This window comes from Nylanderia fulva, unplaced genomic scaffold (assembly GCF_048542155.1).
Source record: "Nylanderia fulva isolate GAGA-0341 unplaced genomic scaffold, ASM4854215v1 Scaffold1, whole genome shotgun sequence".
NCBI lineage: Eukaryota > Metazoa > Arthropoda > Insecta > Hymenoptera > Formicidae > Nylanderia > Nylanderia fulva.
The window spans coordinates 7,306,573-7,334,199 of record NW_028189192.1 but is presented as its reverse complement, the minus strand read 5'-3'; the positions used below and the strand labels follow the sequence as shown (position 1 = coordinate 7,334,199).

Genomic DNA, 27,627 nt, shown 5'->3' with positions numbered 1-27,627 from the left:
TACTTCATTGCTCAAAAATTTTGTTTTTTTCATTCGTTATGAGATAAAAGACCGATCTTAATATCCGTTTCAAATTAATAATCTAAAATTTTGTTAAAAAAAATTTTGCCTTTAATGTTTAATATCAAAACAGAAACATATCCTATGTTTCAATAGGTGTTATATTGAGTATCACCGGTGATAGTATTTGTGGACATTCGATAAATCTCCTATGATAGATATATATCGATTTTAATTGTTAATTGAAATTTCGTAAAATATAATCACAAATTTTGTTTGCTTTCTCCAAAGTTCTGCATTAGGGAAATTAATAACATTATACTTTTATAATTATTTTATGTTTATATGTTTGCAGTAAGAAATCTTTAAATACGAGAGAATTGCAAATATTGTTCAGTTTACTTTATAAAATTAACAATATTATATTTTATTACATTTAAAAATTTGCAAAAATTAAATTATTAAAATTTAATTTGTTTCTAGAATGTTTAACTTGATGAAAACTTCAATTTAGTAAAATTTAATTAGCAATAATATAAATCGAGTTTCTTCTCGAATACAGATACTGAAGATTAATAAATTTAAACCTACAGATTTTATTAAAATAATATTTGCAATATTTAATATTATTGTGTAATGATATTTAATTCATAATATTATATTAACAATGTTTTTTCAAAATAATATGATAAATTAGTTACTATTAAAAGCATCGTTTTATTATATGCTCAGATTATTTAGCTCATCTAATATATATATTAAATGCCTAACTTCTTTAACACACGCTTTCATATTGTATATATATTATTTTTCATTTGTTAATGTAGAATGAAATCCTCAAAATTAAATAAAATTTATCTCACTCACCGACACCGATGCACAGCAGTGTAGTAGTTCAACCTACCTTGTCTGTAACATAAATACAAATAAATCTAAATTATAACAACATTTAAAATTAATTACCATTTCAAACAATTATTATTGAATGCGTCAAACTTTATATTCGGTGCATAACAATAATAAACAATGTATATGTAAATATAAAATAATTTTATTATATTAAAAAAAACAATTTGATATATCTCTAAGTTTTTCTTGTTTTAATTATTCAAATCAATGAATTGATGAAATAAATTAATGTAATTTATAATCATTAATGTACAAATAATAATATTCAGCACCTAAGGGTTCCTCTGCCGGTACCCGATGCCTCTTCCAGGCCTCCTTCTCGCAGGTTGTCAGGGTCGTCAATCCATTGATTAACACGCACGATATTTAATTTTAACGGCACTCGCGCACTCATCGCGCGATACTTTTAACGGCACTCCCGCACTTGTACGCGCGATATTTTTAACGGCACTCCCGAATTTTGCCTTGTCTGTAACATACAAATATCAAATATAAATTATAACAGCGTTCAAAAATTAATTATTATTTCAAAAAATATATTATTGGACGCGCCGAACTTTATAGTTTATGTATAATTCTGTGATTACCCCGGACAAACAAACTTTACCTCTTTATATATTAGTATAGATTACTACATATTTATGTGAATGATATACACTATATGAATTTATATGTGCATTAAAAATTTAAACAAACTTTGCAGGTACATTTTCTTTATCAACTACTTCTCAGCAAAACAATTTAGATAGTCTCTTCACATCTCGTTAATTACATGAGAGATCAACTTCACAAGTCGATCAACTTTAAATTAATTTAATATAACATTATGAATTTATGAGCAAAAAAAGAGCGTGGGGAATCTAAAACATCGACATGATATAATTGATGGCAGATTATTTTTAACGCAATAATTATATAATTGAGATGAATTTTGGTTCCTGTATATCGGACAGACATTCTTTTTCTAAAAGGAGACGTGCTTATTAGGATTTATTGATGGCAGATTATTTTTAACGCAATAATTACATAATTGAGATGAATTTTGGTTCCTGTATATCGGACGGACATTCTTTTTCTAAAAGGAGACGTGCTTATTAAGATTTATTGATGGCAGATTATTTTTTACGCAATAATTACATAATTAAGATGAATTTTGGTTCCTGTATATCGGACGGATATTCTTTTTCTAAAAGGAGACGTGCTTATTAGGATTTGCGCACATATACGTTAATGTACATTCTAAAGTAAAGTGAATTCCGTGTACATCCTGTTACAAAAGCGTTACCTACGTTATACGTCGTGACTCTCACGAGACACAAGCCACGCATTACGTATGCATGAAAAACTTTTTTATCAGTACGAAGTAGCGGAATAACGCGAAATAATAATTTGCGAAGTGTATAGAAGTGCGCTTGATCCGAGAACGCTAGTTTTTGTTGCAATTTTTCTTGAAAAGTGCCGTATACACTTTAATTAATTTCGGTATTAATCAGAATCTACGCTGTTATTTTCTAATAATTTTCAGCTTGAATATGTTCTTTAATTTTTTTTCAAAAAAGATAATTGAGATAGCTATAATTTTTGAATAATTAACAGCTGAAAATATAAAGATCATTAGATAAATATTCCAAAAGTAAATTAATGATGAATTTAAATAACGTCAAAAAGACATACTTTTAAAAATTTATTTTATTAAAATAAATTGTTCAGCTATTTCAAAAATTTATTATAATTAAGAAGTATCGATTAATCATTCTCTGCGGTAAAAAAAGACTTTAGATGAGATATTTTAATACAAGACAGAAATGGAATATTCTGCAAGATGATACTAAAAATAATTCTTATCATCGATTCTGTATTTATTTTTAAAATAATAATTTACGTAAACGAATACATTTTCGCATTAAATCAATATATTTCCGTAATGTTTTTATACAAGATTGAACTATCAAACACAGAAATCGAATAAATGCAATTTATATCCTTGATACTGAGTGATAAATGATAAGAATTATATTTCGAATCGTGCGAAACTTGCTAAAAGTTAGTTAAAATCCTCTTCACCTACAAATAAGACTATTAGTTAAAAATCGCAAATATTAAATCGGTCTATATTAAACGAGATTATGTTAAACGAGTTCAAAAATTGTTCTGCAAAACTGTGCGACGACAATTTACAGAGATTAATTTAAAAAGTAATTGCATACAGACACAACATCGGTTTTACCATAGCTCGCTGAAAATGTAACACGTTTTTGTGCGAGCACGAGCAAAGTAATCAAGATGAAATAAAATGCGCAAAGAGTTAGAAAGCCAGTAAAATACGTAATAATGTCGGTGCGGTGAAATTATGTCACTGTAAAAATTAAACAAAAAAAACGATGCAACAACACACACGTAAAAAGCAATGCGCTCCGAATATACATATAGTCGGTAAATAACGCGAGAATATGAGATGCAACATGAGAAAAAGGGGAGTCGGATAAAGACGCAAAATATACCACGGAGATGAGCGTCGAGAGAGCACAAAAATTTACATGAGCAGAAGGCACGAGTCTTGTTATTACTCTGCCATTTCAAGACTGTGTGCCATTGACCTTAGAGCAGACCAAAACGGTTCGTTCCAACACGTTCGTCATCTCGAAGGATCTGATGAAATGAGGATGTCATTACCTCGTTGCCGTTGAGATTGAGATGAGAAGTCAGTCGTCGACCCTTTTACGAACTTTCTTTTCTTCATCTCATTCTCTTCGTACCTGCTCTTCGCAAGATAACTTGATCACCTTACAAATTTATGTTATGACGCGAGGGATAATCCTTAACCCAATTAATTCTTACAAGGTTTTAAAACATATCCGAAAATATCATTTAATGATATCTTTGTTAACGTGTCTCTTCCTATGATTATATCAAATTATAGTACTATTTGTTAGATATTATTTTAAAAAACTTTGAAATTTATTTTAAAATGTTATAAGATGTTATAAATTATATTAATTTAGTCTTTTATTAATCTATATATAAGACATGTTCTGCTATAAATCTATAAAAAAAATTTCGATCTCTTATACTAAAGACAAATGATACTTTTTTTTATAATCTTTTTTATTATAAATCATAATAATCATTGACAATGAGATTGTTAAATGTTCCAGTCAAATTTTTTGTAAATATAGTGCAAACGTGCTTTTTAAACTATTGTTTAAGTCAATGAAAGAAACACATTTTGTAAGTTAGAAAAGTTTTGGAAATATATAGAGTTTTATTTGACTATAAAATAAGAAACTGCAACGAAATAATAGGTTCTACACGAGAAACAATATTTCCAAGCGAATAAGCAGCGTAACAGAGCGCAAAATTTTCGGAACGCAAAACATAGTGGTTTTCAGCTCGCTCAGTTTCTATCTCACGAATTGAATTAAATCCACAGTGTTGGCTTGGATTTAGCATCTCGTAAACTCAAGAGGCAGCGCGAAAATCTCGTCCGCGAAGAATACAAATGAGTAGAATATTAGTGCTTCAAAAGGATGCTCATATTTCATGATTATATTACTTCTTTCCTTCGAAAATGTATCGGCATATTTATGTTTAAAAGCCCGAGGAATTTTTTGTAAGCCACGCTTTACAAACTTAAATAATTCTTTAGTACTCGGTTTTTAGAGAAAAAATATAGAATAAAGAAAATTGCAAATTACTTTTTTATCATATAGCAACTACTCTTCTTTCGCTAATTGATTCTAAAATATAATTATTTTTAAAATGCGTTATGAAATTTTCTAATACTATGTCGTTAATTATATGTACATGAATTTGTCACTTTTAACATAACATTCAGCGAATTATAATGGCAATATAAGTCTTTATTTTCGTTAGTCCTTTTCGTTTATATCTGCCAATTTGAATCTACTGAGGGAAGATAGAAAAATAGGGTGAAAAGATAAGTATTCTCAAAAAAGGATGCTTAATCTTACTCTACGTTTCTAGGATTAAATATACGTCGTATCTTAAACATTTCGTTTTCTATACAAATTTGATTTGTTTCCTTACTGAATTAGAAATAAAATAAAGTAAAAATAAAATAATCATCAATTATATCACGCAGTAAACGAACTTATTTCTTTTTATAAGTATTTATCTTTTAAAATTAAAATTTTATTAAATATTGTAAATTGGAAAAATCATGATTTTCTTATACCTTATTTTATATTCTATGTATGCAAAACGATCATCTTTATAAAGTCTTAAACCCCAATCCGACATGAGATGCTACTGCTTTATCGCGTAAACGAAGGAAAAGCTTCAGATAGGACGCGTTGCAAAAAGATTATAAAGCATCCTATCTCGCAAATTTATTTGCTCTAAGTTGGATTTGACTTAAGAATCTGCCCACGCTGGCAATATAAATTTAGAATATTTTGCGCGAAAAAAGTTTTATAATTTAATAATTTAATTAAATTTAATTATTTAATTTTATATTGCAAACACGCAATTTATATTTATAATCATGTCATATCATATTTGTTTTCAAGATTAATCTATTCATGTTTCTCTGTTTTAACTTCGCAATAAAATCTATCAATTCTAACTAAAACTTTGTTTTTATTCTAAAGCTAGCAATAAACATAGAAATTGCGAAAAATACGTAAGAGAGATATATAGAAAAAAAAAATAAAACTAAATATATATATATGCTAATAAGTTTCTTTTATAATTTTTAATACGATATTAACTGATAAAGAGTATTTTTGTATTAAAGTAATATGTTTACCTACAAAATCATAATGTCTAAAGAAAAATTGCTTGACATTTTTTCTTAAAAAAAAAAAAATTAAGCTTAACGAAATTTATCAAGCAAAGACCACTTTCGTAGGACCTTCACTTTTACGAAATGGGAAAAGAAACGAAGGTAAAATGTCTGCTTGCATCGGATTTGTTCTATCTCGAGGATAATACATCAACATGTGATATGTTATTTTGCTGATAACTCTCTTGTAAGTTGAAACCAGTAAATATCACTAATAAAATGTTAAAACAAAATATATAAATAAGGCAATCTAAAGAAAATCAAAGCAAACTACATTAAACTAAAAATTCATATTTAATTTTATTTCTAGAGAAAAATATTTTTCAAATTTATTTGAATGATAAATTAAAAAAAGTGATTCAATGTAAAATAATTTAAAAAAAGTTAAACCTCTTTACAAGTGCAAATATTTCTTAATTAAAAGATATAGTTCATATCTGATAACTCTCATCGAATCCATCATTTCTATTGTAAAATAATGAAATAAAAAATGTAAAATATATTTTGCTCAACAATACAATGTGCAACAGCGAAATTGTAATACATTATGTTACAATCCATAGAAAATACAAACATATCTAAATTATAAAATGATATCTAAATATTATTATTTAAAAAAACTAATTATAACACGTGCGATTTAATTCTTTATTTGTCTTTTAGATGAATATAATAAGACAAATTACATAATTTTTAAATGAAACATTCTTTTTAGATTAATAGCTTTTATAAAATATGATACATATATATAATTTTAATTTTTATATAAATAATCTAAACAGTTACAAATCTTAAATATATTAATATAAAAATATTAATTAAGATAAATATTTTATTATAGATAGTTTCAGTATTTTTTAAAATAAAGTTTAGAATATTTTATATACATATATACATATTTATTATACTACACAATACTTTAGAATGATAGCTACCGCGGAAATAAACAAGCAATTAATTTGTTACTTAATAAAGTAACAAATAATAAATAAAATAAGTCACAAATTATTCACGTCACAGTTGTATCGCCATTGCCTGATATTTTCTCGGACCTCTTGAGCCTTTCTTATTTACCCTTTGCTTCTTTGACACTCACTCGCGAAAAAAATGATAAATTATAATCACGTGGACACTAATGAACCAAATACGATGATCGCACGATATTCTCGATGTTAAGCAATGCATTTTATTATTATTTAATTTATTGTTAACGATAGTAGAACGATGCAAAAATTATATAATTTATTCGGCACTTGTACAAAAATCACGGTTAAATTCATATATTATGCACTATATACTTGTTGTCTTCATTCCTAATTATATCTTAAGGCAATTTTATTCTCACGTTATAAATATATGATAGACTTTGATTGAATAAACAAAATATGAAATTTAAAATTACAACGATGTATAAACATCGTATTTGTGGCACGGTTGATAAACAGTAAGAACAAGATTATGACAATTGTGCATTAGTTAAACACATTATGCACCGCGGTTTAAAATTTACATATTTTATATATCATAAAATATAAAATATTATCATGATATTTGGTTAATAAAATAGACTTTATTCTCATATTATTATATAATATTACGCAGATCGAGTTTTATCCATTAGCCAAAGTACAATATGGATTGTCAGAATATATAAATTATATATAAATCGAAATTACATATAAATGTTTCAAGTATAATAAGGTTTTCAATAGGTAAATCTCGCGAGATATGTATTATTAATAAGCAATCGATATATCACATTCGAATTTAATAAGCATTGTCACATTTGTACATATCTTTTATTGTACGAGTTACTCATTTATGCAATGTAATAATTGCTAGTAACAATATTAGAGAATGTTTTCGATAGATAATGTCGTGTACACCAGAATACTAGAGCGAGTAGGTAGCGGTGTTAGTCGCTCGTCAATCTTCGTGTCGTTAAAATACGATCATTCTGTATCATTGTTACAATTGTCGATAACGATTATTTGATTGAAGTAACAATAAGATATATCGATATTGATAATACGTATTTTGCGAGATTTATATGGAAAATTTACAATGCTTGTAATATTGAATTGATTATAATTTCTAGCGATTGATCGCATCTTAAGTAGCTACTAACTTGTACAGCACGATATTAAGTTGAAGTCTATATTATATTTATGTTTGTTTCGATCATTAATTATATATTGCAAATATAATATGTCGACAGATTCCAAATCAACATAACAATGTATTTAATCGATACATGTAGTTATTTATATGTATCACTGTCAAACGTATAGCAAAATTTGGCCATCTGTGCATTAGCAATTTATTAAGATATATATTTATAATAGTAAAAAAGCGATAAATATATTGTTGGAGCATTTGGTGAATAGTCATCTTAATTTAAATTTACACATTCATTTATAACGCGAAATAATAAAATTGCCTTAAGATGCGAACATATATAATTAACAAAAATAGCAAAGATAACAAGTGCCGCAATAAGTAGAATGAATTTAATTTTTTGTACGAGTGCCAGATGAATGAATCATGTTTAATTTCCGCATTGTTGTTATTCCGCCGTAATAATATATAATAATAAACTGTGCTTAACGTGTGATTAACATCAGAAGTGTCGTGCAAAATCCAAAGTGTATGATAGTCATATTTTGCTCATTAGTACGCGCGTAATTAATTCACTATATTTTGAATGTAAACAAAGAAGCAAAAGGTAAAAGAGAGAGAATAAGGGGCCCAGAAAGGCTTTAATAATGGCAAAGAAACCGTAAGATAATTTGTAATTAATTCTATTTATATTTTGTTACTTGTAAAATTAAATGCTCGTTTATTTCTCCGATAGCGATTCATTCTGCATAAATTTATTGTGTAATATAATAAATATAAATATATTATATCCTAAATTTATTTTATTTTAAAATACTGAAATTATTTGTAATATAAAATATTTATATTAATTAATATTTATATATTAATGTGTTTATAATTTATAACACTTTTGATTATTTATATAACAGAAAATCAAATTATATATATTTATGTATGTATCATATCTTATAAAATATTTACCTAAATAGAATCTTTCATTCAAAAATTATACACAATTTGTTTTATTAAATATCTGTCTAAAAAGAAAAATAAAAAATTCAATTGCGTGCGTCATAGTTAATTTTTTATATATTAATATTTTAGATATTGTTTTATATATAATTTGGATATATTTGTATTTTTTGCAGATTGCAATGTAGTGTATTACAACTCTGCTGTTGTGCTTCATACTGGTGAGTGGTATATTATTTTTTATTTTATAATAACGAGATAATAAAAATAAAAATTTATATGTATAAATGAAAAATACAGGAAAAATACAAGATTAAATCTTTCTCCTTATTCGAATATAAAAATATAAAAATATAAAATATAAAAGTTAAAAACAAGGATGACAACACTTCTATTAGACATCTTTTATTTTTTCTTTTTTTCTAATGTAGATTTTTAAATTGGACTCCTATTTCATATATCTCTCTTATTACAATCACTCAAATCTATTACACCGAGCATTAATGTAGGATTAAGAATTAAAAGTAGAATTAATTATAAATTATTAGAATCATATAAATAATAATTTATAATTAATTTAAGTATCATAAACAATGATATGAGGAAGATAAGGTTATGTCAAAATGCATCATTTGCCATCAAAATGATGTCATAATAATTACTGTGGCTATTTGGGTACATACTACTTCGCTCTGACGGTTCTATTATGTTTGCACTGCTAAAAGAAAGTTTGTATTTTTACGTGCAATATTAAATATTTTTATTTGTTAAGAATTTGAGGTTTCACGTACTGTATTGTATTTTACGTACACAAAAGTAAAAAATAAATCACGACAATTCGAATTATTCGATGAAATAATTAACAGAAATTTAAAAATATTATACATATAAATAAAATTAGACGTTATAGAATTTCTTTGTTCATCATCGATTTAAAAACAAAATCAAGTTTAATCAAGTTCATATGTTTCATTAAACATATATAAATACAATTGTTTGATATTGCATTTAATTTAATGTATTATGTTTTTACTTTTTGTGAATTGAAATTTATACATCACTAGTTGGACATTACGTTTTTGTTAGTTGTCATGAATTTATTTTTCGAAAAATATGGTTAGATCTATAAAAAATGTGATAATCTGTTTTTAATAAGAAATATTTTAAATTTATCGTTGCGGTTGTATGATTTTGCGGCAAAATGTTCACGTATTTGTAGAGGAAAAAGAATGCAAGTATTGTGAGAAATCAGTTTATATTTTATTATTTCATTTATCGATGGTACTGCAATGTACGTATTTTCTTTTATAAATTACTAATGATTCGTTGGCTGTAAATACACGAAACCACCGCAACGATAATTCACAACGCAAACACCTGTGCAATATTGATCCTCGAATACAGTGAATTGTGTGAAACTACTATATAATCAGAAAACCAGATTCTTGTTATTTTCTCTTTTGCAATTTTCTCAATTAATCTAACAAGAATTTACAAACAGTGAATAAACTATCATACATTTGAAACTCTCGAGAAAATCAATCATGCTTGAATTTTAAGATTGTTTTCCAATTCTTAAAAAAGTAAATTAAATCATTGTCATAAATTATTGAATTTCACAAATTTCTTTAACAAATCGTTAGCATTGTTATTTCTCGATGTTATTCAAATTGATTTGTGTACCGTGTTATATATTTTATTAAAATGTTTCATTTGAAAGATCATAAAGTCAAAGTAATCTTTAGCACATCAGTAGTTGTTTATTTATGCAGGAAACTGGCGCGTATCCAAGAGCGCACTCTCCGTTATTACCGCGAAAGAGCGACATAGTTAAGCTCACGTTTCTCATTCGATCGTTAGGAATTACGAATTACGATCGGTTCGTTACTCTTTCACGTCATCGTTTGCGGTGGTCAGAGATTTTTCTTTGAAAACGGCATCATGTCAGTAGAACCGTAACTGAACCATTTACCGCGGCTCGTTACGATTATAGGACTCTACTGCGGCTCGTTACCGGCATTTTTCTTGCGTTCCTTCGCAAATACCGTGTAACCAACTAAATCTTTGCTAAATACACATCTGTGATAAATTCTAACGTTGTACACATTTTTCGGATGGTAAATATAAAAGAAAACAGATTTTCGTATATCAAGAAATGAATTGAAAAAACACTTTGAACGGTGATACTTACACTGAATAAAAATAAAAGAGTTAAAATATCTTTTGGAGATGGTTTTTAAGTTAGAGCAGAAGGATTTTTAATCAAAGATATATATTAGAGAAATATTTTTAAATTTATTTTATTTTATTTTCTAAAAAAATATTTTACTTCTTAAAACGGAACTTCTCAAAACTCTGTAAATGCGAGAAATTGTAAGTTTAAGGTTTAACTCATTTTTTAAATTAAGGATTTAAAAATTGATCTTAAATTTGAACTGTGTTACTCATAAATTTAAATGAGTTTGAATGATTAATTTGTGTCAACCTTTTTTATTCGGTTTGTTATTTCCTTGGAAAAACAAATATGTAAATGGAAACCTTTTTTTTCTGGACGAACGCATTCTTTTCGACTACGGCATTGCTTTAGAATTACGAAGTTGAATTATGAATGAAATAGCTATTGCTAGAAAGAATAGCACGTAAATTCTACGTATACCGGTATAAGTGCAAAGGAAACAAATGTCAATTATTTCGACATAAAAACTTTTCATTATGTATATACATTGTGAAATCTGTTTGAAATTTTCATTTATTATCACGGTTGCTTAATACCATTCACGTAAAATTTAAAGCAGCAAAATGTGCTCTTAAGATGTGCTTTATGCAGATTTAATGGGTTTTTGCTTATAAATTCGCTTTAGATGATCTATAATTTGCAATAAAAATCTAAGATAGAAATGTATTTATAATTTTATAAGCCGTATATGCTAATGCTAATTATGTATATATTCTAATACATATTTTACAGAAAGTTTTAGTTATTTATATGTTTTCTATATAAGACAACACATAAAATTATAAATAGAAATCTATTCCAAATTTTGAGAATTATAAATTATCTGAAGCAAGCTTTAAGCGAATGTGATATTTGCATCAAAATTTTTGTATCTAAACCTATGTGACTGCGATAAATTCTACGTTCTTATAACATATATCAATATTTTTTTTCAAAAAATTTATCATATTGTTTCCACAGTTTAATATAAAATTAAATAACATTAATCAGTTCTTATGCATGAATTCGACATCAGATTTGGCTGCCCGATTTTTATTCGTTTCACATAAAATTAGCAACTGACACGTAGTAAAAACAAATTATATGATATAGCTATTATTTTTATATCAATTCAATATCAATATTATTTATACTTATCGGCTTTGTTCGCTACTTCATAAAGCCACCGTGAATCCGCTTATCAGCGGCTTACTACTCGATACGGTTGTCCGTCGACGAATTACGTCAACGTTCAATTACGTGCAATAGATTTTTATGGGAAGTATAACTTTGGTCCGCGGTGGATTAAATGGGTTAATGTCGCGCACGCCGTTCGCTGTCGCGTCGGCTTTCTTTTACCGATACCGTCTGGAAAAGTGTACACCCCGTATCCGCGATGAAACAAGACCGTAAATCACGGCAATTTTATACGATCAGTGAAATTGCGCCGTGTGTTATACGGTTAAATGCTTTATAAAGTACTTACCTCACGGGTTGACGATGGAAGCCGCACGGATGAGAGCTTGTCTCGTTATCTCCATTTATCGTCCGTTTCCTCGATGCTAAATCGTACGAATCCACTTAGATGGTGTGTCGCAGCAGCTATTATGCCGTTTGATTTGTATGTCAGGGAATATCTCGTGGTTGGCATGCGATCTACTCGATCCAAAACTCCTTTTGGAATGTCCTCCGTTAAGTGAGATTGCGTGGAGATGATAGAAGGCCTCGATTAGCATCATTTTGAATCTGAAATCAGATATAATAAAGATGTTAATAAAGATGTAAAGTGCATATGTATATTAATTACTTGACTTTAATTATAATTGTACATTCAAAACAAAAATTATTAAAATAACAAGTTGTATATTCCTATATACATATATTCCTAGATTCCATAGTTCTATAGGAACTCGGAATTTTGCATACAAATTTCGCGCGAGACAAAATCGATCTCAACTTTATCGGACGATCGATATTGAGTTTGCAAGTGATGTACATATATGAGTAATTGCATTTTGAAATCGAAAAGGGATGCAGACTGGATATGAACGGAGAATCGCGAATCACGAATCGCATACACATGATATTCCAGACATTGTGTTATTTTCTTTTGGCTGTTGATACCATGAATCAAATATCAAGCTAGCAATAGCAATTTAGAAACAATAGCATTAATATGCAAAACAGTCATATATAGATAGCTTCTAGCGTTGATAAACAATCTAAAATAAAAAATGTAAAATATGGCTTGATATAAAAAAATAAATCTGCTGATAAAAAAAATATTCAGCAGTATTTTGCGTATATTTGTACTTTAATTTGATTAATTATACGAATATAATATATTATTAAAATTGCTTAAATATATTGAGAGATATACAATAATAATATAAAAAGTATATTTTACTATCATGAATTGTATATTAGTTAGATATGTATATTAGTTAAGTGTATCTTCCAATATAATAAATAGTAAAATACAGAATGATAAAATAAAAACCCTCGAACAATCTATTATCTTGAAAGCCATTAATAGTATGAATAAACTTTTAAACAAAAAGCAAACAATTTTTTATGTTATAAAAATTACGCAGAATCTTATTTTATTCCGTTAATAAAACATATCCGTTCAACAAAAATAATAAAAATGTATTCGATATAGCTAATATTTAATCTTTTTAATAAACCGTTTTAAAATTTGCTGCATTTAAAATTAAAATCCTATAAAAACATTATCTTTCTTCTGTGTGTGCTTTAAATTGCTGATATTATAATTATTAGATATATTATTCTTTTTATTTATCTACACTTAAATATCATGAATGGAATTAAATAATAACTTTGTTTTATTAACATTTTGCATATGTTATACATTTTGAAATACTCTGAATTTTATCATCTAAAATATTAACGCAGGTTTATATAATATTTTTAGGACATGTCATTTTATATATACATACAGGTATATGTATACATATACATATACATATACATATATATATATATATATATATATATTTGTCGTGTTAATTTGTTAAATTTGTTAAGGAATTGAGAATTAGTCACGGGCAAATGGATAATCCGCGAAAATAAACTTACAAATGCTTTCATATTATATACGATATAAGAGTCTCAACAAACTCAAATGACCTAAATCGGCCGTCATATAAGTCTTTTCCGGAATTCGCAGTTTGCGGAATAGAAACATAAATTTAGTGCTGAATGCGGAGAAAAAAGAGAGGGAGACGAATGGGATACGTAATACTGTGGTCCCAGGATTTTCGTCGATTCGGCGACATTTTTCTCGCCCGATGGGAGGATACGCGCGAAAGTAATTCACCTATTTGGGAGGCAATACCAATATCGGTGTGTCCTCTCAAGCCAGAAGGCATATAATCTGCCAGGCGAATTAGGCTTATGGCAGATTGGGCTTTGGAATTTAGATATCTTTTCTTGCGTGTAAATTGTATTCATAAAACTTTTTAGAATATTAATTATATAAAATTGATTATTTCGAGTAAGTTTCAATTTATCTCCAATTTACCCCTTCAATTAAACTTCAATTAAACTAATTTAATTGATTATTTAAATAACTTTAAATTATGTAATATATGATAACGCATGTCTGCAAACTTCACCCAAAATGTATCTCTGTATATTTCTCGTATTTAATTAATTGACTTATTTATACATTTAAAATTATAACAGGTTAGTAAGCCAATTTTCTTATTTAAAAATAATGCTTTTTATTATATTAATATAATATATTTTTAAAATATTTTTTGTTGTTTATACATTTATATTTACTAAAAAACGCACACTTTTTAGGCTGTGATTATAACATTCATAATAAAATCTTTTTAATTGTAATTAAATATTTATAACTTTTAACAAATGATTAGAAATTTACAATGAAAAAAATTCATTTTTAAGATAAATACTTATTAGAAATTAAAAATATACTGAAGCAAATTAGGTTGCTATTCGTACTATGCATGATGGAAATGCAAATGATGTTGAAATTAACACTCAAACGACACTCTCGTTAAACAGTTTGCAATGCATACGATGCAAGACCACAGGCATCAAACTAACCATCAAATCGATTATTTGTTCGGATAATGCAAGTGATTAGTAAATGACTATCTAACATTTCATCAGATTGATATTGAGACACAATACAGTAATAATACATTTGTATATAAATTTATATTATTTATTCTTTATATTATTCATAAAGATTTTTATAATTGCGAAGCGATCTTATATTCTGAATTTATTTTAGCGTATAATCCGCGATTTAAGATAAGTATATTTGACGGATTTAATTATTTTGAATAAATATATATATATATTTTTTTCTTAAAATAAATAGTATTATATTTTAAATATAGAATCATTTTTGCTAATATACATACATAAAACTAACTTAACTCTTTTTTATGTAACACATTATTTTCAAAATTTTGATATATAATAATTGATATAGAGTTTTTCCTCTTTAAAGTGTTCTAGAGTCTCTTATATACACATTTTAAAAAGATTTTTAGCAATTAAATATAAAAATAAGAATTATTATTTCTAAATTGATTTTTAAAAAGAATGTCATTTTTATATGACAAAAACATAAATTTATATCTTTGTATTCATAATTTTTTAATTTAATAGTCCTTTTTAAAACGTTTTAAGAATTATAAAACTTTCTGCAAAATAATTAGAATGTTCTTAATTATAAAATTTGAGCTACTAACGAGCTAATTTAATAAGAGTAAAATGAACGTTTTCCTTCTTATAGACGGAACAATTTGCAGTATTATGGCTGCTATTTGCGGTAATAGTCGCCGGCAATACTGCTGTTCTCGCCGGACTTTTACTAGGAAAACGCAGAAAATCCCGGATGGACTTTTTCATCAAGCAATTAGCCTTTGCGGGTAAGTGATCATTACTATCTTTAATGGTTTGTGTAAATGGCACAAAAAAGTGGTAATACTTTGATAATTTTTTATATTAAAAAGCGATTGATTTCGAATTAAACATTTACCATACATGTACCATAACAATTAAAAAAATATTTATATTATTAATTCTGCTAAAAATTTATTAAGATTTAAAATAACAAAGCAGATAAGTTGGTAATTTGTTTACTTCTGTAATATTTTAATTACGTATATATGTATACTCTGTATAATATAAAATTATTATATAAATTAGATATTGAGATCGAACGCAAAGGTTTTCTCATAAATCCCTCACTCTCGATGTTTGTTTCAATTCAGACTCTGGGGAAACGATAGCACATCCTTTTTCGTGTACATGTTTTATGGATAAACATTTATTTTCCTTTTTCTGCTGACGTATCTTTATATACGGGATATCGGAAATACAGGCAGACAATCGTGCGTATAAGAATTTCTCGTATGTGCAGCTGCATCTGCATATGTTGACTGTGTGTATATTTTTTGCGCTCGTAGTAAAACATATTTAATGAAAAGATATTTTTTGTAATATTTTAATAATTGTGACTAAATATATTATTCTAATTCCTTTCCAAAAGTTTGTGGAAGTGTGTTATACTCTTTCCGAAATGATTAAAAAATCATATGTTTACTGTAAAAACATACTATATAAAAACATTCTGATGTGGAAATTCGCTTATTTTTATTATAGTGTTTTATATCGAAATTGGGACGATATAAATCGAACTATATATTCAATATAAGTTTATACTTATATGTAGATATAAGTATAAATGCGAGATAAAAAAGGAAGAATGTCTTTTAAAATAACATGTTATAAAAAATAACACAAATAAAAATATGCATTTTAATACAGATGTACAATATGTTACAAAGATATTTTTGGGTAATAAATTTAAATTTATTTTCAGAAAACTCGGAATTAAAAACTTTTGAAAATTGTAGGAAATATATTTTTATATTTATTAAAAGTAATTAGAGTAAGTAATTAATTAACGTAATAATTCGTCTTTCTCTGTATTATATATTTTATAATATTTAAATTTTTAATATTATATATACATATATGATTTTGATATATTATAATAAAATGAATATGTTTGAGAAAGAGATACAAAATATATTTTTCTATTACTATTTCTTTAAAGAAAAAGAATTGAATAATCTGAAAGTTAACATTTGAATTTGTTGTTGGCCAATTGATTGGTTGCAATCAAGTTAGATTTAAGGATGTTCAAATATTCTCGATAGTGATTGTCGCTGCAGACATACTTCACGATAGACGTCTCTTTCGAATGAAAGAAGAAAACTCTTCAAATAACAACGTTGTACTCTTGTGCGACAATAATATGAAGTCTGTGCTTGAAAGAAATTACTTACTTTTCAAGATATTTCAATGCTCAATAGAAACATCCTTTCTATAATATTGAGATTTAACAATGTAAAGCCTTTCACATTTACGTTAGAAAATTATATTAAAAATTCTTTTCATAATTAAATGCAATTTTTATATTTTATAATAATAGTTAAAGTTAATATATGTTTCTCTCTATATATATTTTATATAGAATATAAAATTATTAATCAATAGATTTTTGTTTTTTTTCTCCGAAAAGAAACTTCTCTGTTTAACAAATCTTTAATAGAAGCATCACTCTATTAAATTGCCTATACAAAAATTTTATTATTGATCTTTTTAATTTTATTCTTATAACATTATATATTGAATTATCAAAGAAATTATCAAAAAAAGTTTTACTAATGACACAACAAAATTATAATACCATTGTTTTCATGTCTATTTATGTGTCAATTTGTGCATGAAGTAAATATAATAAGAATTTCAACAAGAAAAAAAATATAAATAATAAAAAACATTTTTGATTTATCAATATATAAAAGTATTATTTTAAAAGATCTATAGAATATTTTTAAAGAAAAGATCAAAATGTGAAAACAAATGTTTTTTCGATTGAAAAACAGTTCTTAAGAAAAATATATTTCGCATCTTTATTTTGCAAAAAAACCTTATTTTGCATTGATTTCTGCGTTAGATTAATGCATTTTTATTGAACAATGAAATTATGTCTTTGACCAACTATTTAAAACATTGAACATAAATAATCGACAATAAAAGAAAATTGAGCAAAATTGAGAAATTCGAATAAAGTTGCGAAGCATAAAAGTATTAAAAGATTTTAACATTACTTGAGAACTCTAAGTTGAGGATATTTAGGAGTACTTTGAAATGTGTAGCCATTAACTCGAACAAATTTGATCATTCCTAAGAAAGATTTTCGTAAATGGAGTGCAGGTGTTCTGGAATCTTCAATCAGAGTACTCTTTCGCTAGTGCAAACTCTCGAAATTGATGGTGCTTAACAGTATTGAAGTTCGCATTTAATAAATATATTTTAGCGCGCGACATTGCATAAAATATATTATAATATTAGAAAAATTGCAATGATATATAAAAAAGATGTAAACTTCAAATTGAAATCATTGATCAATCGTTAATAAATCGTAAAAATTATTTATATCAAAATAGATAGAAAAGAACTTCAAGAAGGATATCAATCACAACATATATAAGTAAAATTATTGATTATGTTTTTTGCAGCATTTTTATGTAATGATAACAAATTGTTTTGTAGTTTAATTAACTTCCGGCGTATTTTCCCATTACACTGAAAGCAATTATTCTTCAATTTCGACATTAATATCATGACCGGCGTTATCGAGTCGCGAGAGTGTGAAATCGAATTTCTATAAAATATGAGCGACAAAAACAAGGGATGAACTTGGTTTATTTACAGAGGTACCGAGGGATTGTGGCTGAACTCTCTCTTTTCCGAAAGTCTTTACGATCGGATTTATAGTGAATTCGGGAAGTGCGCATTATAGCCTTTTAAAGTTATTATTAAGAAACCTATTCTATGCAAAGTCGTAAAGTAACTCAGCATGCACATGCTTTTACGATTGTTATAATTCAAATTTATCCATAAATTCGTACTAATTTATCTATAAATAAAAATTTTAATTATTATAATCCACGAATAAAAATCTATTAAATATGTTAGATATGATAAGTATAATATTAAAAAAAGTAAAGTTATTTTATATGTAAATGCACATTGCACGTAACACCCGATTTTTTTAAATATCTATAATTCTTGAAAATTTATATCTATAATTCTCTTTAAAAATATCTATAATTCAATTCTTTTTTGTATTATTCATTATACAGAAGGTACATAATATAATATTACTTCTATGATAAAATCAAGAAAATAAAATTAACACTGTAAATAGCCTTTAATCACTGCATTGTCGTATCGAAATTACGGACGTATTTGCGTTGTTCTGTCACGCTCATTTTGTGTGTTGTATGTCAATTATTTTTAACCATGTGCAAATGTAAAGCAGCGAAACGAGCTATAAATTGATCATATTGTACATACATCTGGAAAAACATTCATTATGATCAAAACAGATTTTACTTTATAAATGACTCTTTAGCCAGTTAATTAACAATTGCGCGACGCTTCTGTGAAAATTTTAATTCGTATTACTAAAATTTTATATAATTTCACACGAGCATTTATTTAAAATGCAGTATCATTTATAAAGTTTTTTGTTATAATAATCCTGAAGTTTTGGATTATAAACAAAAATATCGATTTGTTCTATGGATCGAATGATTATTTCTTATATAATATGAAAACAAAATACAAGATAAATTAGATAAATCCTATTAATTTTTTATCTAATTGTAAGCTTTTTTCCTCTGGACACGATTTTCCGCCTAATACATAATATTAATCAATATTAATTAATATATTTATTGTAATTAGTTTAGTATGAGAAATATACCGAATATAAGCTTCGTCAGAATATAGATATAGAGCTTCCAACATTGATTATTGATAATTAATATCAATTAGCGAATATGCGTATCGCAATGCTGTCGTCACGTATCTTGTTACAGATCTACTAGTCGGTCTAATATCTGTACTGACGGACATAATCTGGAGAACGACGGTCACATGGTACGCGGGAAATGTAGCTTGCAAGCTGATAAGGTTTATGCAGGCTGTAGTGACCTACAGCTCGACTTATGTCCTTGTGGCTCTATCAATCGACAGATACGATGCTATTACCCGCCCGATGAATTTCTCCGGCAGCTGTGAGTATATTAGCACTCATGTAATCTCGGCCTTTAATGTTGGATCAAAGCAACACCACCGAGCTAAACTTATTAATTTAGTTTCATCTCCATGAAATATATAGCGCAACTCAAGGTATGGATAGGATCCGATATTTGAAAGTGAAAATTTCTCTCTCGTCTTTATATGTGAACATTTTTAACTGCTTTTAATAAATATATAAATAATAATACATTTTTAATTACCTTTAATAAATAAAAAAAATATTTTGAAAGCTATATATGTGTAATACATTAAATTAACAATAAGAATTTTGTAACACAAAAAAATTTCTTTCCGCGAAAAAACATGTTTCTTCTGAAGATTTATGTGGTAAAATGTGTGGAAACAAATTATTTGAGAGATTCTCTCTTTTAGTTGAGAAAATTAATAAGAGACAAATAGAAACAAAATTAGCAAATACGCAAGAGCAATTTTAGTATAAAATAAAAAAATTGAAAGAATAATAATGAAAGATTTGGAAAAAAACAATGTTAATAAAAAATAAAAATCTTCTTTGATTAACAGTGAGAAAAAGAATAAATCCATTCAGAGTTGATTATTATTTTCATTCCGATATAATTTTAATCATGCGATAATGGAATTACCGAGTTACTTTTAACGCAGTTTCAATACGTGTTTCCATTTACATATTTCTAATTATGAAAAGCCATTTATTTTCCGATACCTATCAATCGCATACAGAGTGTATTTACTTTCACATTGATGTTATCCGAGAAATAGCGAATTGAATCATTTCTACATCTCTTCTCCTTCCCTCTATTTTTTCCTCATATTTGGCGTTTCTGAAAAATTGCATTGACTCTTATGCTGCGCATCTATTTTACTAAATAAATTTGCTAAATAAAGTCTTAAAGTGAAAAATAATGAAAATTGATGCCATCCGTGAAACTTTTCTTAATAATATTGTTGCTCTGATAAATCGCAATATCTATATTCTGTCAATAACGACAATCAGATTATCTCAATGATATGCAATAGTCCTTCTCAAAATTAATATTGCATGTTTCTGACATCAATTGTAAATATTTCTTTTATTTCTTTTTTATCGGTTTCTTTTTCTCGACGCGACAAGATAAAGAATGAAGAAGGGATAATGTTGTCGGATTTTTTTATCTTTCTACTGGAGATGTGGTCGTATTGTCTATCACATGGAAGCATCTCACAGATTGTTGCGATGCGTATCCCTCACGGGTATAAAATTTATCTTCTACCTTCTATCGACGTTCCCGTGGCTTGTCGATAGTTGGAATTACAGAAATCGAAGATCCGATATTGAACTACCAATCATGTCGCTCGATACTCAATCACTAGCGGATTAATGACATTTTTTGCCCTGATATCTTTAATATTATAGATATCAGTACTAGTTAAAATAGATTCTGTTTTGCTTTCTTAATTATGTTAGGGAAGAACATTTGCTATACGTCAAAGTAACGCTCACAAATTTATATATACATGTATACTTGGATTATTATAGATATCAGGTGCGGCGGATAAATTATAATGCAAAACAAGAACAAAATAATCAATCGGATAATAAATCTTTGAATAAAAAAATTAAAAATATAGAACATAATTTTTGCATATAAGGTTTTATGCAAAATTAAAATTTTATTCTATATTTTCAATTAAGGGTGCAGAGCTCGAGCTTTGGTGGTTACGGCTTGGGTTTTATCAGCGTTATTCAGTATGCCGATGATATTTCTATACGAAGAGAAACGAATACAGGTACACATATCTTTCTTGAATGTAGCAATTATTTAAAAATTATATCGCAAAATTGTTGCTAAAAAAATATTGTTCAAAAATATTTTTAAGTTTTTACGTATTGTATTTTCAAGAGAGAAAAAAAATAGAAAAAATATATCACTAGATAATACACTATACAATATTTTACACCGTTTTCGATATTTTATATCGTTTTTGCATTTTTGAAAAGAGCTTTCAGTAATCCGGAATGAAAAGTTTTGCGCGTGGTATTCACGAGATAAGCCTAATCGCAGAAGGTCATTTTATAGGGTACGACACAGTGCTGGATCGATTTGGGATCTCCGACCCAATGGAAGATCTATATGAGTCTGGTGAGTTTCAGTCTCTTTATCGCGCCCACCCTAATAATAGGAGGCTGTTATACAGTCATTGTGGTCACAATATGGTCACAAGGAGCAGCGCTACGTCAGGGACCGACTAGAGACACTCGCAGGGCATCCTCAAGAGGTCTCATCCCCAGGGCGAAAATCAAAACCGTTAAAATGACTTTCGTCATAGTTTTCGGTAAGACGCAAATCATTTATATAAATTTTGCTAAATTAATTAATGCGTTAATTTTAATTAAAAATTGTAAACAAAATTAAAAGAAATTTCATTATTTATCTTTATTTATCTTTTATAGAGAATTAAGAAAATATATTTTGTGTCAAATATTTATAATAGAAAAGATAAAAAATAAAAAAGAAATAACTTTATATATAAAAAATATTACTTATATTTATTTGGGCGTTATAGAATCAAGATCTAATTGTAGCACAGAATGTAGTTTCAAATTCTATTACATCGTCAAGGTCCACTTCAAAGGGAATTTAGGTTTCGAAGAAAATCTTTTCAAGCAAATATTTACATAAACTTCTTTGACTTGACTTGTAAAGTTATACTTTAAAGCCTAGCCTTACGATTTTACGATTGCTCGTTATTCATGTTAGTTCGTAAATGTAAAGAAAAATTTTAGATTCTGACAGACTGTGATATGTTCGAGACATGAGTGTTTTCTTTTTTTGACGTATATACACCAATATTTCGTCGTGTACGATAATAAAGGAAACGGGGCAGCGCGCTTGAAAACAGTATGTCTATTTTGTGACAGTAAAAAGTAATAACCTCCTATCAAGCTTTTTCTATGTCTTTGATACGAGATCGGTGAACCGTTTTATTTGTGCAGCGTAAGATGCGCAAAAATAAAAGCATGCTCTTTACTCGATATTCTTATATGAGTAAAGAGCATATACGTACAATATAAGAGTACAAACCATGTAAAAACAAAAAGAATTATATATATATATATATTGTATATCTAAGAAAATCACATGAGATCTAATTATTTTACAAATAATATGAAATCTCAATTTAATCAGTTTGATCAGCTAAGTAAAATTAAATAATAGTTTTTTTTAATATAAAAAGAATTCTTACTACTGCAAATACAAATCTCAAGCAAGAAAGCTGCTTCTATAGATGACATTTCTTGCAATTACACATATAATACATATTTTTTAATTTTATTTTATATTTCATATAAATATTTTCGTAAATTTTATCCTAAATGTAAATATGGTACCTATACTTATAATTTTTACATAAAATATGATTATGTTGATTATTTTTGGGCGAGTTTTTTAATTCATTGATCGATCAATTGCATGATGCGCAAATATAGCAAAGTGCTTATGCAATTGATCAATCGATGAATTAAAAACTTATCCTATATATTATATCAAAACAAATTATATACATTACAAATTTTACAAAAAATATTTTACATGTAATCAAAATTCTTATTATAATAAATTTATATACATATATATACACACATATATATATATATATATATATATATATATATGTATACACATGCCTATACACATATATATATACATAAATCGATTATAATAAAAATATTGATTACGTGTAAGATATTTTTTATAATTGTAATATATATCTAATATATATTTTATACATCTTGACATTTTAGACATTCTTAAAGAGAACTAGATAAATATTTTTAGCTTAAATATTTCAATAATTTATATAGCTTTAAATAATTTAAATAATTACATTCTTGAATCAATAATTATTTTAATTATTTATTCCTATTAATGCATGTTAATAACGTTATATAATAATTTTGGCAGCTGCAGTATAAAACATCTACAAACCTTTCTTGCAAATAGCGTGCTCATCTCTTATAATTTTATAAATTAATGATCTTATATGCAACAAGAAATCACCGAAGCTAATAAAATTTGTTTTTTTGTTTTCACTTTAGTAAAGATGAAATTTTATTTTTAGTTGACGATGACCTAAGATTCGGTGGAGATACCGAAAGCATTCTCCTGTTTTCTGAAAGAGAGTATTGAGAGTCTACAAAAGCGGAAAAGAACAAAGAAAGTTATGCACGCGGAATAAATCTCGCGTAAATACTGCAGCTACAGCAACGTAATCTTGTTTCGTGATTTGAAATTACCATGCACATAATATATCGTGCATAATATTGCGGTTGTGCTTGTTGGTAATGCGTTTTGCTTTTCATATCTCGAAGTAAAAGACCCCATTTATATTTCCATAAATCGAGAAATCTTTTTATTGACCTGCTATTTCTATCTTGTATTGATTAAAATATATGCTATTTCCTGTTATTAAATTTTCTTATAAATTATTAACTTGTGAAATGATTAATAGGTAAATTTTTAGATTTAATAATTAAATATTGTTGAAAATTATTAGTTATTAGTGCAATTATGAAAAACAATGACAGTTAAACAGATATATCTAAAAATACTGCAATTTTTGCAAATTGTTTAGCTGTAGTATTAAAATATTTTGAATTATCCTATGTTTGAAAATTGTATTCTATCTTATATATCATCTCTTCTATAATTATCTTATCTCTCTTTTTTAATTAGGCCTCAAAAATAATAATTTTGATAAAATATTATACACACACAATAATAATTAATTGAATTAATTGAATATTAAATTTTATTTTTTTTCTTTTATTATTTTTTATAAGTTTTTTTATTAGTTTTATTTTGATGTTTACGAGTTTTTTAATAAAGCCTGTGCTTGATAAACTTTCTTTTAATAATTGTTTATTTTAAAATAGTTATAAGAATATCGGCATATCGGTGCAATGAACTCCCTATATACCATATTTGTCAGCAATATCCCCGTTCTCGAAATAACAATAGATACGTTCATTCGTCAATTATAAAGGAGAGATACAATGTGATCATTCATTGCATCCTTTATATGTTTCTGATGGGACATTAGAGTGTTGCATACTCATCACAATGACGAATCAAATACGCCGAATTATGTTTAATCGAATTTTTCATTGTGTAATCACCGGTCATTGTGCTAGAAATACTATGATACGGATATCATGAATACAAATACATTCACAGATACCATGAATATAGATATATTATAAATATATTCACAGTTTTTAATTTACGATAAACCGTTACAATATCTTAAATACCTCAAATATGCAAAATTATATAATAAAAAGTATAAATTTAAAAAGTTTTGTACTAAATTTTTTTTATTGCAGCGTGGATGGATATATTATTAAAATTTTAGATACACGCGCAGTAATTTTATTAATAAATTCAACGATAAGAGCTCTTTAAATTCCATTGCTAACAATGCAATTTTAACAAACTACAAACAAATTTTCCATAAAAAATGTTACATCAAAATTATATACAAAAATATTAAATAATTATATAATTTATTTCTACTTTTTTAATTAAAGAAATATAAAATGTTAAAAATTATATAATTATGAGATTGATTTTCAAATCATAAAGAATTTCTTTCGCATTCTGGGTTATACACAGAAAACGAACTGTAATCTTTTTTAAAGTGCTCTTAATACTTTAACTGCAAATGAGTTTTTATATAAATTGACAAAGTAACTTTGAACTTATTTTTCAGGATCATTTCTTTAAGCTGTTTTGTCAGCTTGTAGATGTAGTAATATTTCCACAAATACATATTTAATTCCATGATTTATATTTATAGCTTTAATACTTTAAAACAATATTATTGGAGAAATACAAAAGTCAGAAAGTAAATGTTCTCAAACAAGAAATGAATTAGCCGTAAGAACAGTTTAAAGCTGCTTTTTTAGAAAAGTTATTTCACCGTCAGATGTTCTGCCATTTTCCCGTATGGCAACTGATATCTTTTTAGCTCATAGTTTTTCCAATATCGGCGAAATGTGCTTAACTCTTTTTTGGTCTTAGATTGATTGAAAAATAATAGAAGTCTGTCCGATATCAAAAAGTATTCGTCAATATACAACGTCCTCAATTTTTTTAAACGAGAAATTCTCTGATAAATTAAAAATCTTTTTTAAATAAAACTGTCTAATTGTAAGTACCAATAGTTTTTAAATTTTAATTTGATTGAAAAAGAAAGATTTTTCACGAATATTACATACATTACAAATTATAAACACATCTTCATTGTATTTATTAAATTTTTAATATTTTTATTATTCTATAAATATATATATATATATATATATATATATATATATTATCTTCTATGCAATTGTGCATATGTGTTTAATATAATATTATATTGAGATGTTACTGTTCAATGATTTAAATTGAATATAATAATGTATAAAAAAAATCAAATATAGATGTTTCCGAAAGATAGAAATGTTTGGAGAAGCGTTATTAAATTCAAGCATTAAGTGCAATCGTATATACTTTTTAAATTTATGATTAGAAAAATGTTTCTTGTTAGTTGTTTCTGTCATTGAATTTTTATTGTTTTATTAGCTTTCTTTAAAAAATAAAAGAAAAATCGACAATATATACTATCTCTAAAACGGAAGCTACGATGTAAATCAAAGCATGATTTAAAGAGACAAATGGAGCGTCTTACTATTTTAGCTTCGTTATCTAAAGTGGAACTGACAAAAACTTGCAGCTCTGTCAGAATTTTTGTAACTTTTTTTGTAATTTAAGATACAAATGGCAATTCTCTCAATGGAAGTTAACGGCGCGAATTTAATAACATTTTATCTGTAGCATTTTTATTAAAAATAAAAGTTCTTTTTTTTCTTATTTCTGAATTATGCTAGATAAATTTTTATTGTATGAATATAATTTGATATTTTATTTATTTATATTTTTTTATTTTTCAAGGCAATCATGATAATTTTTGTGCATTTTTATTTTAATGTTTGCATATTTCTGCAAATTTTGCAACAATTAACGTCGCGTCATATATACATAAACGTAAATTATAATATAATACTCACGAGTGAAGAATGATTTAATGTTTCAGTGTTTATCCTTTGCTGGAGTCCATACATAGTCTTCGACCTCCTTCAAGTTTATGGACATGTACCAAAAACTCAGACGAATATCGCAGTCGCAACTTTCATACAAAGTTTGACACCGCTCAACTCAGCCGCTAATCCCATCATTTATTGCCTCTTTAGTACTCCATTCTGTAAAACCGTACGGTAAGTATATTAATTATAAATTATGTACAATAATTATAATCTTAATATTACTTTTGCTATTTTATTCTAATTAAAACATTAATAATTTCTCTTAAATGTAGGCAAACATTTTTATGAAAGGACATGCATTATAATTTTAAAATATTAAATAATTTTTACAGT

The 27,627-nt window shown here is 26.5% G+C and overlaps 1 protein-coding gene and 1 long non-coding RNA gene across 7 annotated transcripts in view; one reads left to right on the top strand and one right to left on the bottom strand.

The window, feature by feature from the left end:
* Positions 1–27,627, top strand: part of CCAP-R (Crustacean cardioactive peptide receptor) — a 59,723-nt gene that overhangs the window by 31,251 nt on the left and 845 nt on the right. For all 6 annotated transcript variants that reach the window (XM_085480979.1, XM_085480975.1, XM_085480972.1 and 3 more), the window contains 5 exons: positions 15,796–15,931; positions 19,964–20,161; positions 21,838–21,932; positions 22,223–22,478; positions 27,285–27,465. In XM_085480979.1, coding sequence (XP_085337105.1) covers positions 15,796–15,931; positions 19,964–20,161; positions 21,838–21,932; positions 22,223–22,478; positions 27,285–27,465 — 866 coding nt within the window. The remainder of the gene's footprint in view (positions 1–15,795; positions 15,932–19,963; positions 20,162–21,837; positions 21,933–22,222; positions 22,479–27,284; positions 27,466–27,627) is intronic.
* On the bottom strand, positions 1,204–27,441 carry LOC146725314 (uncharacterized). Its single transcript, XR_014924331.1, has 3 exons — positions 27,259–27,441; positions 12,487–12,746; positions 1,204–1,378 (listed from the first exon to the last, which is right to left on the bottom strand). It is a non-coding gene; the product is annotated as an uncharacterized LOC146725314 (long non-coding RNA).